Consider the following 16835-nt stretch of genomic DNA (forward strand, 5'->3'; position numbering starts at 1 on the left):
GGTTCTGCTCTAATGAATGGGGGCGCACAGGGATCCCATATAAGTCTGAGCAGACAGCCTATAGTCGGTATGGCTCACATGGGGTATAGGGTGGGAGCCAGAAATTCAACTGTTCTCTTCAGCTCTCGACAGGAAAAATGGTGAGTACAGAACTTAATTGAGGTCCAGAACTAACATCACAGTCACAATAACCATACCCGTTCAAAGGAAAGCAGGCCTGGATCCAAGAGAGTGCTTACACTGGAGTCCAGGATGACGAAAAAAGGGAAAGGAGATTAGGACCATTTTTACCTTTTTCCTTTGGTGCATAATAAATGAGTTTCCTTTCTTTCATTAAAAAAAAAAAAAATACTTAGAATGAAACAGTACTGAACTTAGCAGAAATATGCATGAAGGCTAGTGAGAAGTGCAGCAGACTATATGTCAGCCAACCAAGACAGCTAAAAGGTCTATCAGCATCAGTGTTAGTTTTAGACAGAAAGTTCTTGGAAGGCAGAAAATGTGTTTGTAGTACTATGGCTTGTGCAATTAATGTGTGTTTGAAGAGGAAAGACCAAACCTCCGGGACCAGTGAAATGTCAGACAACCACTTAAATTACATGGACAAAGCCACAAACCCACAAAAAAACCCGCATCCTGAGACACACTACTTGCCTGCTACCAATTCCCCGCTCAGAGAGACAAGGAATCGATGCTGCAGGCTGGCAATGAAATAGGCCACTTGTGCCTCAATCCAGATTACTTCTTGAAGGAATGGGATAGTAATGCTTCCTGCTTAATTCAAGATACACAAACATAATACACAGAGCAGAAAATTCTCCTGGGTCCCAACTCTGCTTTTGCTTTGTGAGGATGCACATGTTAAGTCTCCCATATGCTTGTGAAAACAGAAATCTGAACCAGCAAACAACAAAGGCCGCAGCACAAAATTTATTGGAATTATTTACTAAATAATCCATATATATCTAACATCACTGAATGGAAATAATGTTAATTTTTTTTTTTAATTGCAAGACTTCCACTGGGTTCTTTCAAGAAAAGTCAAAAACTTCTTGGTGACCGTGTCTTTAACAAATGGAATGACCTAACTAGTGAACTTAGATGTATCTCAGTCAGCTACTAAACTCAATATTGCTGACATGTTTTTCTATTTAAGCAAACAAAAAACAAAGCTTCATAGTTTAGTAATTATTATGTTTCTTGGTTTTGGTTCTCAAATGCCGCAGAAAGATATTTGATGAAAGGAAGCAAAGCACCTAGTCTCAGCAGTCTCCTTAAAACCCGCACGTTTAAGGTTGCTTTCACAACACCAATATAAATATTTAGATCCCCATCTGATAGGTTTCTTCACTATGTGAAGAGGAACACATTCAAAACCTGAAGTCTTCACTCTTGCTTCATACTACAGCCATTTTATTAAATTACCCATAAAAGCTCTCTGTCCTGGCTATATGGAATCACTAGATAAGAATTCATTACAACCTCCTCCAAGAAACCAAGATGTCAATACAAATTTTGGTGGCTTATATGTTATAGTACTTATGGAAACTTTGTTGTTTTAATGGCAAGTATATTGCAAATTCATCATTAATAAGTGAATTTCATAATACACATAGAAATAAATAAATCTATTACAAGACGGGTGGTGAACAAAACTAGGTTTACAGTTGTGAGTACACGAAACAGTTAATAAAGCCGTTGTAATAATCATAATGTGCATGTCTTTTTCCATATGAACTTTAAATCTACTTTTGCCCACCCCTGTATACGAATATACACAAATTGTCCTCACTATTCCCAATGGCTTTAAATATAAAAATTTAATTATATTAACAATTATACAAAGTCAAATTTTAATTACGTTAATTATACAAAGTCAAAAAGGTGCTGAAGACCAGAAACATTTTAATAAGTCTCATAATAAGAACCTTGATACCACTTTGCATTGGTGATGTCAGAAAAAAAGAATGGAGAAAATAAATTTCTCAGAGATTTTTAAAGGAAGAATAAATTTAAGGAAAAATTCCTTTGGACTCTACAGCCTTCTTTTTCATTCTGTACCTTTCCATGCTTCAACATATGCCAAAAAATAATTTACTGAATAAAAGTAGCCAGGAAGGAAATCAAACATTTATAAGATATATTTATTATTTTTCTGACCAAAGTGCAGTGATTTTTAAATCTTCTTAAACAAATAACTATGAAAAAATATTCAAGGAAATAAAATACAAATGGGAAATTTAATCATTAGATTTCTTCTACTTTATACTAACCTTAAATTTAGTCTAGAAAACAAACCAAAAAAAAAAAAACCCCAGACCATTTTACCATAAATCTAGTACATGCATTTCAAGGTTTCACTGCTAGGAATTTTGTTGAGATCAATTTAATCATTAATAACACTATACAATAGAGCATAAGGAACACATGTCATTAGATATGACCCTTGCCCCTTATCCTCAGATTTATGTCAGAATAAAGCTGACAATTCTGCCAGGCTCTGAACCCCCAGTGCGCTCATCCCAATCCCTGTAAGCAGACTATGCCATGTCATACAACTTTGTACAAATTGTATTAAAACTAAAACATAGCTAAGTTTTCTTACCTTTTTATAGGATATAGTCAGTTATTGGATAAATACTAAAACACTTCTAGCAATTCATCTTATGAGTTTACCAAACACATTGTGCAAGAACTAACTACACAAAAAGTTCCTTTGGAATTTGGTCCACAAATTCACTTAACAGGTTGGAAATTTAAAACCTGCAAGAAAAAGAGGAAGTGAGGAATCCCTAATCCTGACACGTCGTAATCACTAAAGGGATATATGCATACTAAAAAGTTTTGCTCACAGAAGGCACAAACTATAAAAGGGATATCCTTATCGAATAAAAACAAAGAACTAGCTAATGCCCTTCCTTGTTTTGTGAGCACCATAGCTAAGACAAAGTTAGACCCGAATTCACTGTCTATTCCTGTGACAAAAAAAAAAAAAAAAAAATGAAGATAAAAAATTTAATTTGTCTTACTATATACTTTCTGGCCACTAATTGTGATGTAATTATGAAAGATTAAAATTGCCTTAAAAAGGGATTGTGATAGCAGCTATCAAAGCAATATTCAAGCATGATTTCAAGGATGCTTTCAGGTTTAGTTAGCCTTCTTTGTCAAAAATCTTCACAACTTCATCAAAAACCTGTAAAGGAAAAAGATAGTAATAATTTTAAAAGCAGATATTGTTAAAATACCATGTGGCTTAGAAGTATATCGATTTTATGTTAATTTCCAAAGTAGATAATTAAAAAACACATTATGATTTCTTAGTTTTATTTATTTTACTTTTGACAGTAATATAATATCATAAATAATACATATAAGCCCTGGCCAGTTTGGCTCAGTGGATAGAGCATCAGCCTGCAGACTGAAGGGTCCTGGGTTCGATTCCCGGTCAGGGCATGTGCCTGGGTTGCGGGCTCGATCCCCAGTGTGGGGTGTGCAGGAGGCAGCTGGTTGATGATTCTCTCTCATCATTGATGTCTCTCTCTCTCTCCCCTGCCCTTCCTCTCTCTGAAATCAATAAAAATATATTTTAAAAATACATATAAAATTATGAACATGTTGCATTCAATTTTAGGAATAAAACTTCTTCATCGGCTACCAAAAACTGATAAAATGGAAGTGGCTTATCTTCCTAGTTCTGATTCTAAAACACTAAAGTTTTCTGATATATTACCTCACCACTATACAAAGTGGCAATAGATAAAAAAAAAAAAAAAAGCAAAAATGACTATACAATAACAAAGGAAGGTCCAGAGGAAGAAGACTCAGGAAATCAGGGGATGACTGGGTGAATTAAAAAGCACTAGAAATAGCTGCTGGGCACTGAGAGCTTCTGAACCACAGTTGAGAGAAGACAGCTGACTTATAAAGGAAGAGAGCAGTGCTGAGCCACGGACACCGTGCACCTCTGGAGCTACGTGTTTTTATTTTTATTTTCCTTTTCATTGAATTTACTGGGGTGACACGGGTTATCAAAATTATACAGGTTTAGGTGCACAATTCTACAACACATCATCTGCACACTGCATTGTGCACTTACCACCCCAACTCAAGTCTCTGGCCATTAACATTTATCCCCACTTTCCCCCACTCCTGCCGCCCCCTGGAGATCTGTGCTCTGTGCCAGAAGAAATGAAGCAGCCTCGGGCTCCTGAGCTAGATAACCTGCAATTCATATTATGAATTTTTTTTTAATGCTCATGGTCCAAAGCATAGTCTCAAATGCCAATTTTCCAGTGTTTGAGAAATGAGGTTTGGAATTAATAAACCACCCACTTCTATGAAGACAAGTCTGAAGTTGTAAAACCCATTTTAGACTCTATTCAAAAAGGAGAAAAAGCCTAATTTTTCATTTAATCTCCAGTGTCTTGAAAAGCAAACTGTTCTGTCATACTATTTTTTTTCTCCTGCCTATGCCCTCCATCACATTTTTACTTGACTTTTTTCTTTTTAAGGGAGGATAGGGATACTCACTTCATCAACAGATTTAGAAGCATCTATTTTCTTGACTTTTCCCATTTCTTCATATAAGTCAATAACTGGCTTTGTTGACTGAAGATAGGTTTGAATTCTGGGGGAAAAAAAAGGCAAATATTGCAAGGCTCTATCTAAGTATTCATCCGTTCTCCTCCATGTTATAGGATAGCTCAGAGAACACTGGATTTGACCCAACTGACTCCCTTAGCATCTTCTTAGATAAGCCAATTCACATAGTTAAGCATGACATTATCTTTTTCTGGACCAAAATGAGGCAAGTATTTAACCTGCTATTCAAGTTCCAAACTGAGACTGAGGTGGCTTATTGTATAAAAACTGCAAAGTACCTCTTTTCCAAGCTCTCCCTGTTGTCGTCACTCCTACCACTACTCTTTCCCCTCTCAAGACATCGTTCAATACAGATCTAAAAAGAAAAATAAATACAAAGTTATTATAAAAAAAGAAAGATATGAATTTGTCAATCTTTTAACCTGAAAAGAGAATAAAGTTTGAAGAGTTTTAAAAAAACCTGCATTAAAAAAACCTGAATGTATCTAATTCATTAATCAACATGTAAAGTCCTCTTAAATTTAAACATGTGGTTCAATTTATATAAACTAGATTAAGTAAGTACAGAGCATAATACGAATTCATTCATGACTCAGTTTTTCCTGTGTATTTTTTTTCAAACCGCAATAAAAAGAAGATCTATGTGTGTATGGGTCCATCTAGGATACATTATTAACTTATTAGGTATGAATTACATGCCTTTGACTTTGTTCTATTTTTGCTTACTTTTCAGTAATTCCATAAATATCCAAATATTGAAGAATCAACATATTTGCATTTGAATAAAGTACCCCTTGTTAATCATGAATAAACATTCCTTAGTTATAAAGCTGTGGTAACATTCTAAAGTTAACTTTGAAGAATAAGTGAAAACATATTTTTGGGGGTTGGAAGAAGAGAGTTACATTTTAAAACAACTCAAAGGCTTCAGCAAGTCCCTCCACCAGAGGCACATTTGCAATTCAACCAGTCAACTTCCTTTAAAGCAGAACTTCAGATTCTTATTCTTTCAGGCTGTTGACAATAATTTAATGAAGTTTACAGGTGTGAAAGGCCTTTTAATTAAATGAGTCCAAGAAATTAACTCAGTTAGTCAAAGGTATGTCTAAGTATGCTATTGGAAGTGCCAGAAAGAAAAAGAACGCTTTCCTGCTTTTTTTCAAGATCATTTTACACTATGAACACAAATCAGGCTATCTTAACTGTTGCCTTAAAATAGAAAGTTTTCCCAAATTCCCAGAAATATGTGCTTATTTTCCAATAAACAACCATCCCAAGGCAAGATACACTCTCTAATAGTGCATACCTCAGAAGTAACAGGGCAGCTTCATTACCTAACATTATTATACAAGTCAAGTTTTACTTAAAAACAAAGCAAAGAAAATTCTTATTATTTTCAAAATAAAGCAAAGTTTAGGTCCACAAGATTGCTGATGCCAAAAAGTGTTTAATACTCCAAGAGCAAGACAGTGCTATTCTGTCCATCCAATGTTCCAATTCAAAAAAATATTGCTGCCAATATAAAATGGAATATAAGTAAAGAGTGACTGCATTTCTTTAATCAATGAATCAAGTTGTTTAAAGCCCATGTGGGCAGATGAAGATGTTCATTACCTCATTATCACAATCAAAAAACAGGACGAAAGATACATCTGCCTTCCCATCCATGGTCTTATTCCAACCTTGAAGGTTGTCTTCATTTCTTGGAAACCCATCAATCAAGAATTTATTCTTCTGAGCATTGGCAGCCATTATCTGATCCATTTCCTAAAAGGAAGATTTAGGGTCAATACTACATTAACAATTTCTTAAGGAGGGTAGTGGATATATTGGTGTTTCTTTTATTATTCCTTAAATCAGAAGTAAAGCATGAAGGATGCATGGACAAAAAAAAGACTTAAAGAAAATGATCTGCCCTGGCTAGTGTGGCTCAGCTGGTCATGCCATGCACCAGAAGGTCGCTGGGCTGATTCCAGGTCAGGGCACATGCCCAGGTTGCGGGCTCGATCCTCAGTATGGGGATGTGCAGGAGGCAGCCAACTGATGTTTCCCTCTCACATGAATCAATCTCTCTCCCTCTCTCTCTCTCTCTCTCTCCTTCTTTCTCTGTCTCACTTCCTTTCTCTCTAGAAAAATCAATAGAAATATATTTTTTAAAAGAAAATGATCCAATTAGTATTACCAGTAACATGGTTGCCTCGAACTAGTGGAATTATGGGTATGTATCCTTCCCCCATTTTATGCACATTCACATACAATTTGTGGGCAGTTTCCAAATGTTCTACAGTACGCATGTATTACTTTCACATACACATTCACAGCATAAAGAGAAATATAAGTATTAATCAATATCTTTGCTTGGGCCACTAGAGACCCAAGCCAGCCCTCCCCCTCCCCTTCCCAAATCATCTTGCTGTGGTGAGAAGTATGCTGCATCTAAAGGCACTCAGATTCTCTGCAATAATTCAAGTCCAATTGCAAAAATACTTGGGAAAATATAAAGAGACTGCTAGAATTAATGATTAGTATAGGAGTTAATAATCTCTCTCTTTTTAAACTGCAGCTAATTAAACCTAAATGTCACTGGCTACCCCGAAACACAGGTAGCAAAGAAAACAATACATTCAGAGAGACAGCAGAACACCTCACCATCCTCTTCCAAAGTCTGAATTTAGGTAGGAGAATGTGGCTATGTGAATGGGAGATGCAGATCTCTGATCTCCAAATCCTTACCACTACTAATCCCCACGGGCTAATAAGCTCAGATGCATGATTTGGTCAAACTCCCGAGGAGCCTCTTTTCCAAAGCAAACCAATATCTAGTCCCATAAGTGCTCACACTGTCAAGACCCCTGATTCCTTTATCTGAGTGTTGGCTTTATCCCAACATCTAGCTACTCCAATATTCACAACACTTCTACACAATTCTTTTGGACTTCTACTATAGCATTTCTACCCCAATTATGGTAGTGGAAGATATGAGAAGAGGTACATCCATATTCTACTCACTCAACACACATCTGAGGCCAACTATCAGGGAACATGAAAAGCAAGGTCATGGCCCCTGGGGAGCTCAAAGTCCAGTGGATCATAAAATGTAATTAAATGTTCTAAGTTCTATGATGAGGTATAAAAGGATGCTATGATAAAACAAAGAAGCAAGCACTAACTATCTGGGACATTCAGAAGCTTTACCCAAGAAGGGCACATGTGGGAGGCAGTCAATCTATGTGTCTCTCTCACAGTGATGTTTCTCTCTCTTCTCCCTTCCTCCCTCCCTTCCACTCTCTCTAAAAGTAAATGGGGAAAAATATTCTCAGGTGAGGATTAACAACAACGAAGTTCAACAACAAAGTTCAAATATTTTCATTACTCAAAGAAAAGGCAGATTTAACTTATCATTTCCTTGCTTATTGAAATTGGTTGGCATTCACATTCCTTACCCTCTTTAACAAACTGATGGTTATCTCAACTGGCACAATCTTTCCATCTTTAATGTACTTTTCAATGAGTTCACCATACTGTGAATCTGGGTTTTTCCTTTCATCACGAAGAAGTTCTCCTGCAGAAAGGTGTGTATAGCCATATTTCTGAAAGAAACAACACATAGGGAAAAAAAATCAGAATACATTCAACCTAATGGAACTATTGTTTTTTTCCCTTCGTTTTAATTTCTATACTCTATTTCTTTTCTTACAAAAAAGAAGTTTGGCTTGTATATTAAATAATTTAATATTTTAAGAGAGATTTCATGCGATCTCTCAGTTTGCTTAAAAATATACTTTACCACTCAGCCAGTGCAGAGTAGTGGCTGAACATCAACCCATGAACCAGGAGGTCACAGTTCAATTCCCAGTCGGGAACATGCCTGGATTGCAGCAAAATGATGACTCTTCTCATTGATGTTTCTATCTCTCTCCCCCTCTCCCTTCCTCTCTTTGAAATTAATAAAAACACATTTTAGACATATACATTTATTTATTTTACCTACATAGGGCATGGTAGCTATAAAGGTCACAAACCATGAAATCCTCCCAAAATTTATCTAATTACTCAAGACATTAACACCTCATTATATTTCTTCACAAACACTATCAACAATCAATGTTGAAATGTTATTAACCTTCAAAAAAAATGCCTAACAAGTATCCATAAGATTCAAGGCAAAAAACAAAACAAAAATCTTGGCTGTGTTTTTTATAAAGCAATGCAAATGTTCAGTGACACACCAACAATATAATTGCTCTTTATGGATTGCCTCTGCTATATGAAAAACAAATTCCATTGTTTAAAACCCACATTCTATAAAATCTGCTTCCCTTCCTTAAGCTCAACATGTCTAAAGTGAACTCATCAGCATTTACACAATCTCCATTTTTCTGTTTTATTCCCTTTCTCAGTAAACAGTATAAGTCCTACACAAAATCAGCTTTCCTGGCCACTCTGGTCACATCAAAAAGCATCTTAGAGTATCACTGTCTTTCCACCTAGACCAGCATATTCCTTACTACTCTCGGACCCAAACCGAGAATCATACCCCTAGACCAACGAGCCAGCTAACTACTCTCAAATGTCCATTTCCTAAATCTCTAGTGAGGTCTCATTAATAGGGAAATACAGTTACCTATTTTATATGTTAGTGGAATGAGTAAATGAGATAATATATGGAAATCGCATACCAGAGAGCCTAACACATAGTAGGGGATAAAAGCCATCAATTATATATATAAAAATGTTTATGTTATAATATGTGTATATATAGTCAGTGTAATGGTTTTGATAGAAACACTAATCAAGGTGTTTAAGTGAGATGATAGATATGAGTATCTTATGAAAGGTCAGTAAGTATAGTTTCATGACTGTGATTATCATTATTATTAAGGACTTACAAATAATGTATCAGGTCATAGGTCACATTATAGGGTAGTTGAGCTAAGTCATATACAATGCTATGGTGTTGTTCTGCCATTTCCCCAAGGTCAGAATGAGAAAACAATATAGATCTAAGAAATAATACTGAAAAGCTTTCTCTACTGAACTTGCACATTCCCTCTGATTAAATCAAAAGAACCGTAAAATCTATTTTTTTTTTTAGATTTTTTTTTTTATTAGTTAAGGTATTACAAATGTGTCCACATCCCCCCCATTAACCCCCAACCTCCCCCCCACACACAAACTCATGCTCCCATCCCTCTGTTGTCCATGTCCATTGGTCTGGCTTATATACATGTATACAAGTCCTTCAGTTGATCTCTTCCCCTTACCCCCGCCCTCCCCTACTTTCCTTCTGGGGATTGGTTTACTCCCAAATATGACGACACTCAGAACTACATTCAATGTTCAGTTACAACAATCATATCATCCTAAATTCTTAAGACTCCCTAAGTGGGTTTTATCTTACCCATAATAAGTGAACAATAAATAGTTGATAACTTAAATCTTATCTTTTTTAAATATATTTTTATTGATTTCAGATAGGAAGGAAGAGGGGGAGAAAGAGATAGAAACATCAATGATGAGAGAGAATCATTGATCACCTGCCTCCTGCATGCCCCACACAGGAGACCGAACCCACAACGGATATGTGCCCTGACGGGGATCGAACCGTGAACTGATTCATAGGTCAATGCTCAGCCACTAAGCCATCTTGGCTGGGCTTAAATCTCATCTTTCATTTCAACATTAATATCTGAGGCAGCCCATACTCCCACCCTCCTTTCAAAGTAGTATTTCAATTGCACATTTTACCAAAACGAACTCTTTCAATTACCCAGGCTATGGTGAGTTTTTCTTCTTTTTCTTTTTTTTTGGATTGCAGGAGCCATGTTCTTTACCCCTTTTCTATTTCCAAAAATTGTTGGCAAACTTGTCCTTGCTTATTAATGTAAGTTAACAGTTAGGTAGACAGCAAATACTAAATAGTTTATTTGCTGACTAAAATTTGGCATAAAGTTTGGTCAGAATAAACAATCATAGTATAGTTCATGTCTCTTAGTCATATAGCTCCTTCCATTAGAAGAAATGACCAAACGTGTATTTAGTTGTTGTAATAGGCTTTTTAAAAATTTCTAACATTTACAGAAAAATGAAATATGAAAGTGTTTAATTATTTAAACTGTTATTTTAAAATTATTTCCACACCACACCATTTTAAATGCCTACTTTGATCACCAAGTATAAGCAAACTTTTGAAAGATGGGTGTAGAAAGGACTTTATAAAAAATGAAGTGTGACATACTTTCCCATTTATTATGTACAATTTTCAAAAGGTATTTTGCATATACTGTCAACAAAATTTTAGAGCAGCTTCATTCCCCACTGCTTACTTTGGCTCCTGCTTGGAAGTCTATGCTTACTGGTTGCTCTCAGCTGGTCTAGAGATTACAGCATATGGTAATGTTGAATAATGCAGAGACAAACAGTACTAAACAATGCAAATGTTCAGTGAAACACCAGCAATACAATTGCTCTTTATGGACTGCCTCTGCTATATGAAAAACACGAACATTTAGAAGCCCAGCTAGTGATTTAGAAATTAGTACATACACTGTTTGTTTCCTGACATTGCAGAACTCAAATCTGTAAGCTTTATGTTTCATTAAAATGGGTTTTGCATACCATTTTTAAAAGAGAAACCAGCTACAAACTGTAGAGGTATACAAATGGAATTTAAAAAAAATAAATTAGTCTGTCAAAAGAGAGAAAACAACCTAATCTGCAAAGTCCTAGGAAACAAGGAATTTAAATAAATATAACCATGTCAAACCTACATGTGTCTTTCTATTTCTCATCCACATTCCACTGTTTAAAAATCTTCCATTTATTAGTGATTTTTTTATACTCTATTTTTCTTAAGGATTTTGCAGTTTTCCTCTTACCACAGAGTTGCTATAACAAAAAAAGCAGCTATTACTTACATATTAGTTATTATAGTATTTTAGTAATAGCTATACCTTTTTTTCCAGTGGGATGACATTTTTTAAAAATTTCTTTATTGATTAAGGTACATATGTGTCCTTATCCCCCCATTACCTCCCCATCCCCCCCAATCATGCCCTCACGACCCTGTTGTCTGTGTCCATTGTTTAGGCTTATATGCATGCATACAAGTCCTTTGGTTGATCTCTCCCCCTTAACCCCACCCTATCTTCCCTCTAAGGTTTGACGGTCACAGCTATACTTTAAAGAGCGTGTTTTCAAAGTATTCTGCTTTCATTAAGTAATCACTGATGCCAATTTTAAAGGAAGCAAGAATGGGTATTTCCTAGGCTTAACCAAAACATTTTTACATTCTCTGAAATTTCCGAGCAATTAAAACCTAGTGGTCACTAAATACAGTCTTAAGAGCAACATTCAAAACCACAGCAAGTTATAAAAACTATAAACTACAATAACTACCATGACATAAACTACTATTCAACTAAAAATAGTTTTCTAGTGACAAATGTATAAACAATTCATTTAGAGTAACTGTCTTTATGTTTTACTTTCATTTTCTTCTTTAAGAAGTTAAAAAACAACTCAACTTTTATGAATCACAGACTAACATTTCGAGGGAGAAAAAAAATCCCTATGTTCTCAATATGACAAACAGACATTCTATATTACTACAACTAGGCAAATGTTGATAATAATGATATCAAACCTCAAATCATCTTGATCAATTTCTCTCACTTACTAGCCCTAAACCCTAACTAACTCTAACCCTGTCTTTCCCTCTTTCTAAATTTAGCTAATGTGGTTCTATGTGAACAAAAATAAACAACAACAAATAAAGAGTTCAAGGTAAATGGCAAGTCCTTGGAGGCAAGAAGAGATCCACTGGACTGCTACTGAGCCTTGCACTACATAGAGGAAATATATATTAGATACAAATATATTTTTAAACAAACCAGAAAGAAAGAAGAAAAACTGTCAATATTTATATATAGCATGATATTGTATATAGAGAAACCTAAAGATGTGAAAAAACTACTAGAACTGATAAATGAATTCAGATTACAAAATAAATATCCAGAAATCAGTTGCATTTTTATAAACCAATAATGAACTATCAGAAAGGGAAACTAAGAAAACAAGCCCATTTACAACTGCATTAAAAAAAAATAGCCAGGAATAAGTTTAACCAAGGATATAAAAGGCCTATACTTAGAAAATTATAAGACACTGAAGAAGGAAACTGAAGAAGATACAAATAAGTGGAAGCATATACTGTGTGATAGGAAGAAGTAATATCATTAAAATGTCCATTCTACGTAAAGCAATCTATAGATTCAATGCAATTCCTATGAAGTTACATTTAATGGCTATTTCACAGAACTAGAACAAAAAATTTACATGGAACCACAAAAGCTCTAGCTGGTTTGGCTCAGTGGATAGAGTGTTGACCTGTGGACTGAAGGGTACCGGGTTTGATTTCGGTCCAAGAATCGTTGCAGACTCCTCCCCGCTGGGGCCCTGGTCGAGCGCATGGGGGAAGCAATCAATCGATGTGTTTCTCTCACATCAATATTTCTCTCTGTCTTTCCTTTCTCTTCCACTCTCTCTAAAAATCAATGGAAAAATATCCTTGGGTGAGGATTAAAAAAAAAAAAAAAGACAACCCACTGAAAGGGAGAACATATTTGCCAATGACAATCTGATAAGGGGTTAATATCCAAAATGTATAAAGAACTTATAAAACTCAACACCAAAAAAACAATCCAATTTAAAAATGGGTGAAGGACCCTGAATAGACATTTCTCCAAAGAGGACATACAGATGATCAGTAGACATACAAAGATGCTCAATGTCACTAATCATTACAGAGATGCAAATTAAAACCACAATGAGATATCAGCTCATACCTGTCAGAATGGCTATCATCAATAAATCAACAAACAAGTGTTGTTGAGGATGGAGAAAAGGGAGCCCTCGTACATTGTTGGTGGTAATGCAGACTGATGCAGCCACTGTGGAAAGCAGTATGGAGTTACCTCAAGAAGTTAAAAATGAAACTGCCTTATCACCCAGTAATTCCACTTCTGGGAATATATCTGAAAAAAAAACCCCGAAACAGTAATTTGAAAGAATATATGCACCCCTGTTTTCATGTCAGTGTTATATACAATAGCCAAGATTTAGAAGCAGCCCAAGTGCCCATCAGTAGATGAGTGGATAAAAAAAGCTGTGATAGATTACACAGTGGAATATGACTCAGCCGTAAAGAAGGAAATCTTACCTTTTGCAACAGCATGGATGGACCTGAAGAGTATTATGCTAAGTGAATTAAGCCAGTCAGAGAAAGATAATTACCATATGATTTCACTTATATGTAGAATCTAATGAACAAAATGGAAAACAGTCTCATGGATACAGAGAACAGACTGACAGTTGTCAGAAGGGAGAGGATTTGAGGGGCTGGGTGAAAAACATGAAGGGATTAAGCAAAGAAAAGAAACTCACAGACACAGTCAACAATATGGTGATTACCAGGGAAAAAGGGGGTTGGTGGGAAGTAGAAGAGGGTAAAGGGGGGCTAAATGGTGATGAAAGGAAACTTGACTTGGGGTGGTGAACATACAATACAATCCTATATAATAAAAGGGTAATATGCAAATTGACCAAATGGTGGGTGGAACGACTGGTCACTATGACGTGCATTGACCACCAAGGGGCAGACGCAGGAGCTGCCCCCAGCCAGCAGGCTCCGATCGCCCGATGGTGAACAGGGAATGGGGGGGGGGGGGCAGCAGGGGACAGAAATGGCCAACCTCTTGGTCCCTCCCTCACCCTCCCCCCCTCAGCTGGCAGGCTTTGATCACCTGACGGCGAACAAGGAACTGGCGGTGGGTGGTGGCGGGGGGGGGGTGAGGCCGGCTGCCAGCAGCCAGGGAAGATGGCCCTGATCGCAGGCCAGGCCTAGGGACCGTACCCGAATTTCATGCACCAGGCCTCTAGTATACAGACAATGTACTATAGAGTTGTACAACACAAACCAATGTAATTTTATTAACCAACATCACCTTATAAATTCAATAAAATTTTTTACATATAAATTTTAAAAATAAGTAAAACAACTGATTTAGTTACAATTATTGGATGTCCTGTAAATAGTTGATACGTTTATGAAGCATTTAAGACTACGTTTACTTTGAATTCCCTATAAGATCGGTGAACCTTAAAATCTAAATTGTGGTTATGTACTATCAACAAAGCACTTTTAGAAGAACACCTGGAAATGCTGCAGGTACTATTCATAGCCATCCAGACTCACCAGTCTGGTACTTGTTGCAAACAGTAACTTTAGAGCCTATAGCAACCCAGCAACAATTTGTGTAGGGCTCTCATTATTTCAAAGGCATTTCCAATAGAACTTTTTCCAATTACTGGGTACACTAGCTGAAATGTCTGGTAAGGACTTTCTTGGAACAGTATCTGCCAGTCTTAGGGAACTTTTCTTTGACTGCAAGTGTACACAGATAGTACTTAAAACTGATCAATTGTTTAGAGGGTTAGAAAGAGGTTTTTCATATAATCACCATTAGAGAAAGGCTAACATTAAAAAAAAAAAAAAAAAGGCTATCCAGTGGGGAAAAAACTTAAGTGTAATATTTGACTTAAATTGCTAGCAGATTTTCAATCTCATTTTTAGTCTGCCCTCATTGTATTTTCAAATGTGTGCACTGCATTTGACCATACCTATTTAATTGCAAATCTACATATTAATATAAACTATGGAAGTTTTAAACCCAGCTAAATCTTTTCTTAAGCAAAAAGCTTAATTGGGTGATTTAATAGACAGACTCCAGATTAACATGAAGCATACTTCTTCCTCTAATTAAAGAGTGATATTTTAAAAGCTTACATCCTGTAAAAGAGAAATGAGGAAGGATATAAATCAATTCAACTACAGATGATTACAGCACTATTTCATTTTCCTCAAAGTTTTCCTTTTCATATAAGAAAACCTTAATTCAGGCAATACTTGGAACTTATTTTAAATCCATAAATATTTATTGTCTATCAGATGCCAAGCAATGTGTTGTTTCAGGGAAGGTAAAATGTTATATTCTCAAAGGATGCTTAGGATTTGCATATATAAAGTGACTTGAACCCTATTATTAATTAAGGCAATTCTTCACATATGCATAACTTTTGCTAAGGAATTCAGTCTTGACCAGCACTGTCTTCCTAGGAAGAAGTTGATTCTGCAGAGACAGTGGCAAGAAGATAGAACAATAGATAAAACTTAAATGAAGGACGAGTTAGAAGCCACCAAACAGGCTGTTTCCTCATTTGTGTAGACCTGGATAGCTCTCTAACATTTTGCAGAAGGCTTCTCAGATAATTGAGGATATTTGGTATCTGATGTATATACCAAAAGGCCCCAAAATCAACTATGAATTGAAATGGTCACATTCCCAATTTCATTCCAGTTGGTCATTTCCAGTATTTTTATTTCTTTTAATTTATCTCAGCCCTTCCTAATCGAACTACATTCCCTATAGCAGAAGGGGATAGAAATGATCAATTTTTACTTAAAGTCACTGCAGAGCCTACAAGCTATACACTCATATCACTACAACCCAAATATTGTAGGTGGTGTAAGAGCTGGGAATTCAGTTAATTTAGTTACTGTGAGAACACTGGAAGGACATACATCAAACCACTCAGCTGTAGCCCTAGTCTTTGAGCTTTCACCTTATGAAAAAGAGGTTTTTTTAAACACTAAGTAGGCCCTACTGTACATTTATTCTTATTTTAAAAAGGTAAATAACATTAAAATGAGAGTATCATTTACCCAGGGAATACCAAAAGAAATCACCCTAAGAGAAATAACTACTTGGGAATGTAATTTGTAAAGAGCCTCATCACAAAATAACCACAACATTTTAATAGCTCAGGTTCTCTTTGAGAACTAGAATTTATTTGGATTACAAATCAGCACTTGAGAAAAATGTGCTAAGAACACCAAAATCTGAATTCAATAATATGTGCAAACATGACATTTGAGCATCGCCCAAGTTACCAAATGAATGCAGGAATGCTTTTAGAGAAACACACAGAATTCAGCAAGGATCACAAGAACATAACCTTCCATAAAGTCATCTTCTATATATATAAAAGCCTAAGCGACCGTCCGACTGGCTGACTGGTAGCTATGACATGCACTGACCACCAGGGGGCAGATGCTCAATGCAGGAGCAGAAACCACAGGCATGGAAACATGCAAGAGTGATGAATCTCAG

At 36.0% G+C, this 16835-nt stretch overlaps 1 protein-coding gene across 1 annotated transcript in view; it reads right to left on the bottom strand.

Moving 5' to 3' along the window:
- Positions 1 to 1888: 1888 nt before the first annotated feature.
- Positions 1889 to 16835, bottom strand: part of CMPK1 (cytidine/uridine monophosphate kinase 1) — a 33125-nt gene continuing 18178 nt past the window's right edge. The window contains exons 2-6 of the mRNA XM_081087093.1: positions 8049 to 8195; positions 6220 to 6372; positions 4884 to 4960; positions 4534 to 4630; positions 1889 to 3196 (exon numbers count right to left, since the gene is read on the bottom strand). Of these exons, the coding sequence (XP_080943219.1) occupies positions 3155 to 3196; positions 4534 to 4630; positions 4884 to 4960; positions 6220 to 6372; positions 8049 to 8195 (516 nt within the window). The 3' untranslated portion in view covers positions 1889 to 3154. The remainder of the gene's footprint in view (positions 3197 to 4533; positions 4631 to 4883; positions 4961 to 6219; positions 6373 to 8048; positions 8196 to 16835) is intronic.

This window comes from Myotis nattereri (genome assembly GCF_964212035.1).
Source record: "Myotis nattereri genome assembly, chromosome: 3".
NCBI lineage: Eukaryota > Metazoa > Chordata > Mammalia > Chiroptera > Vespertilionidae > Myotis > Myotis nattereri.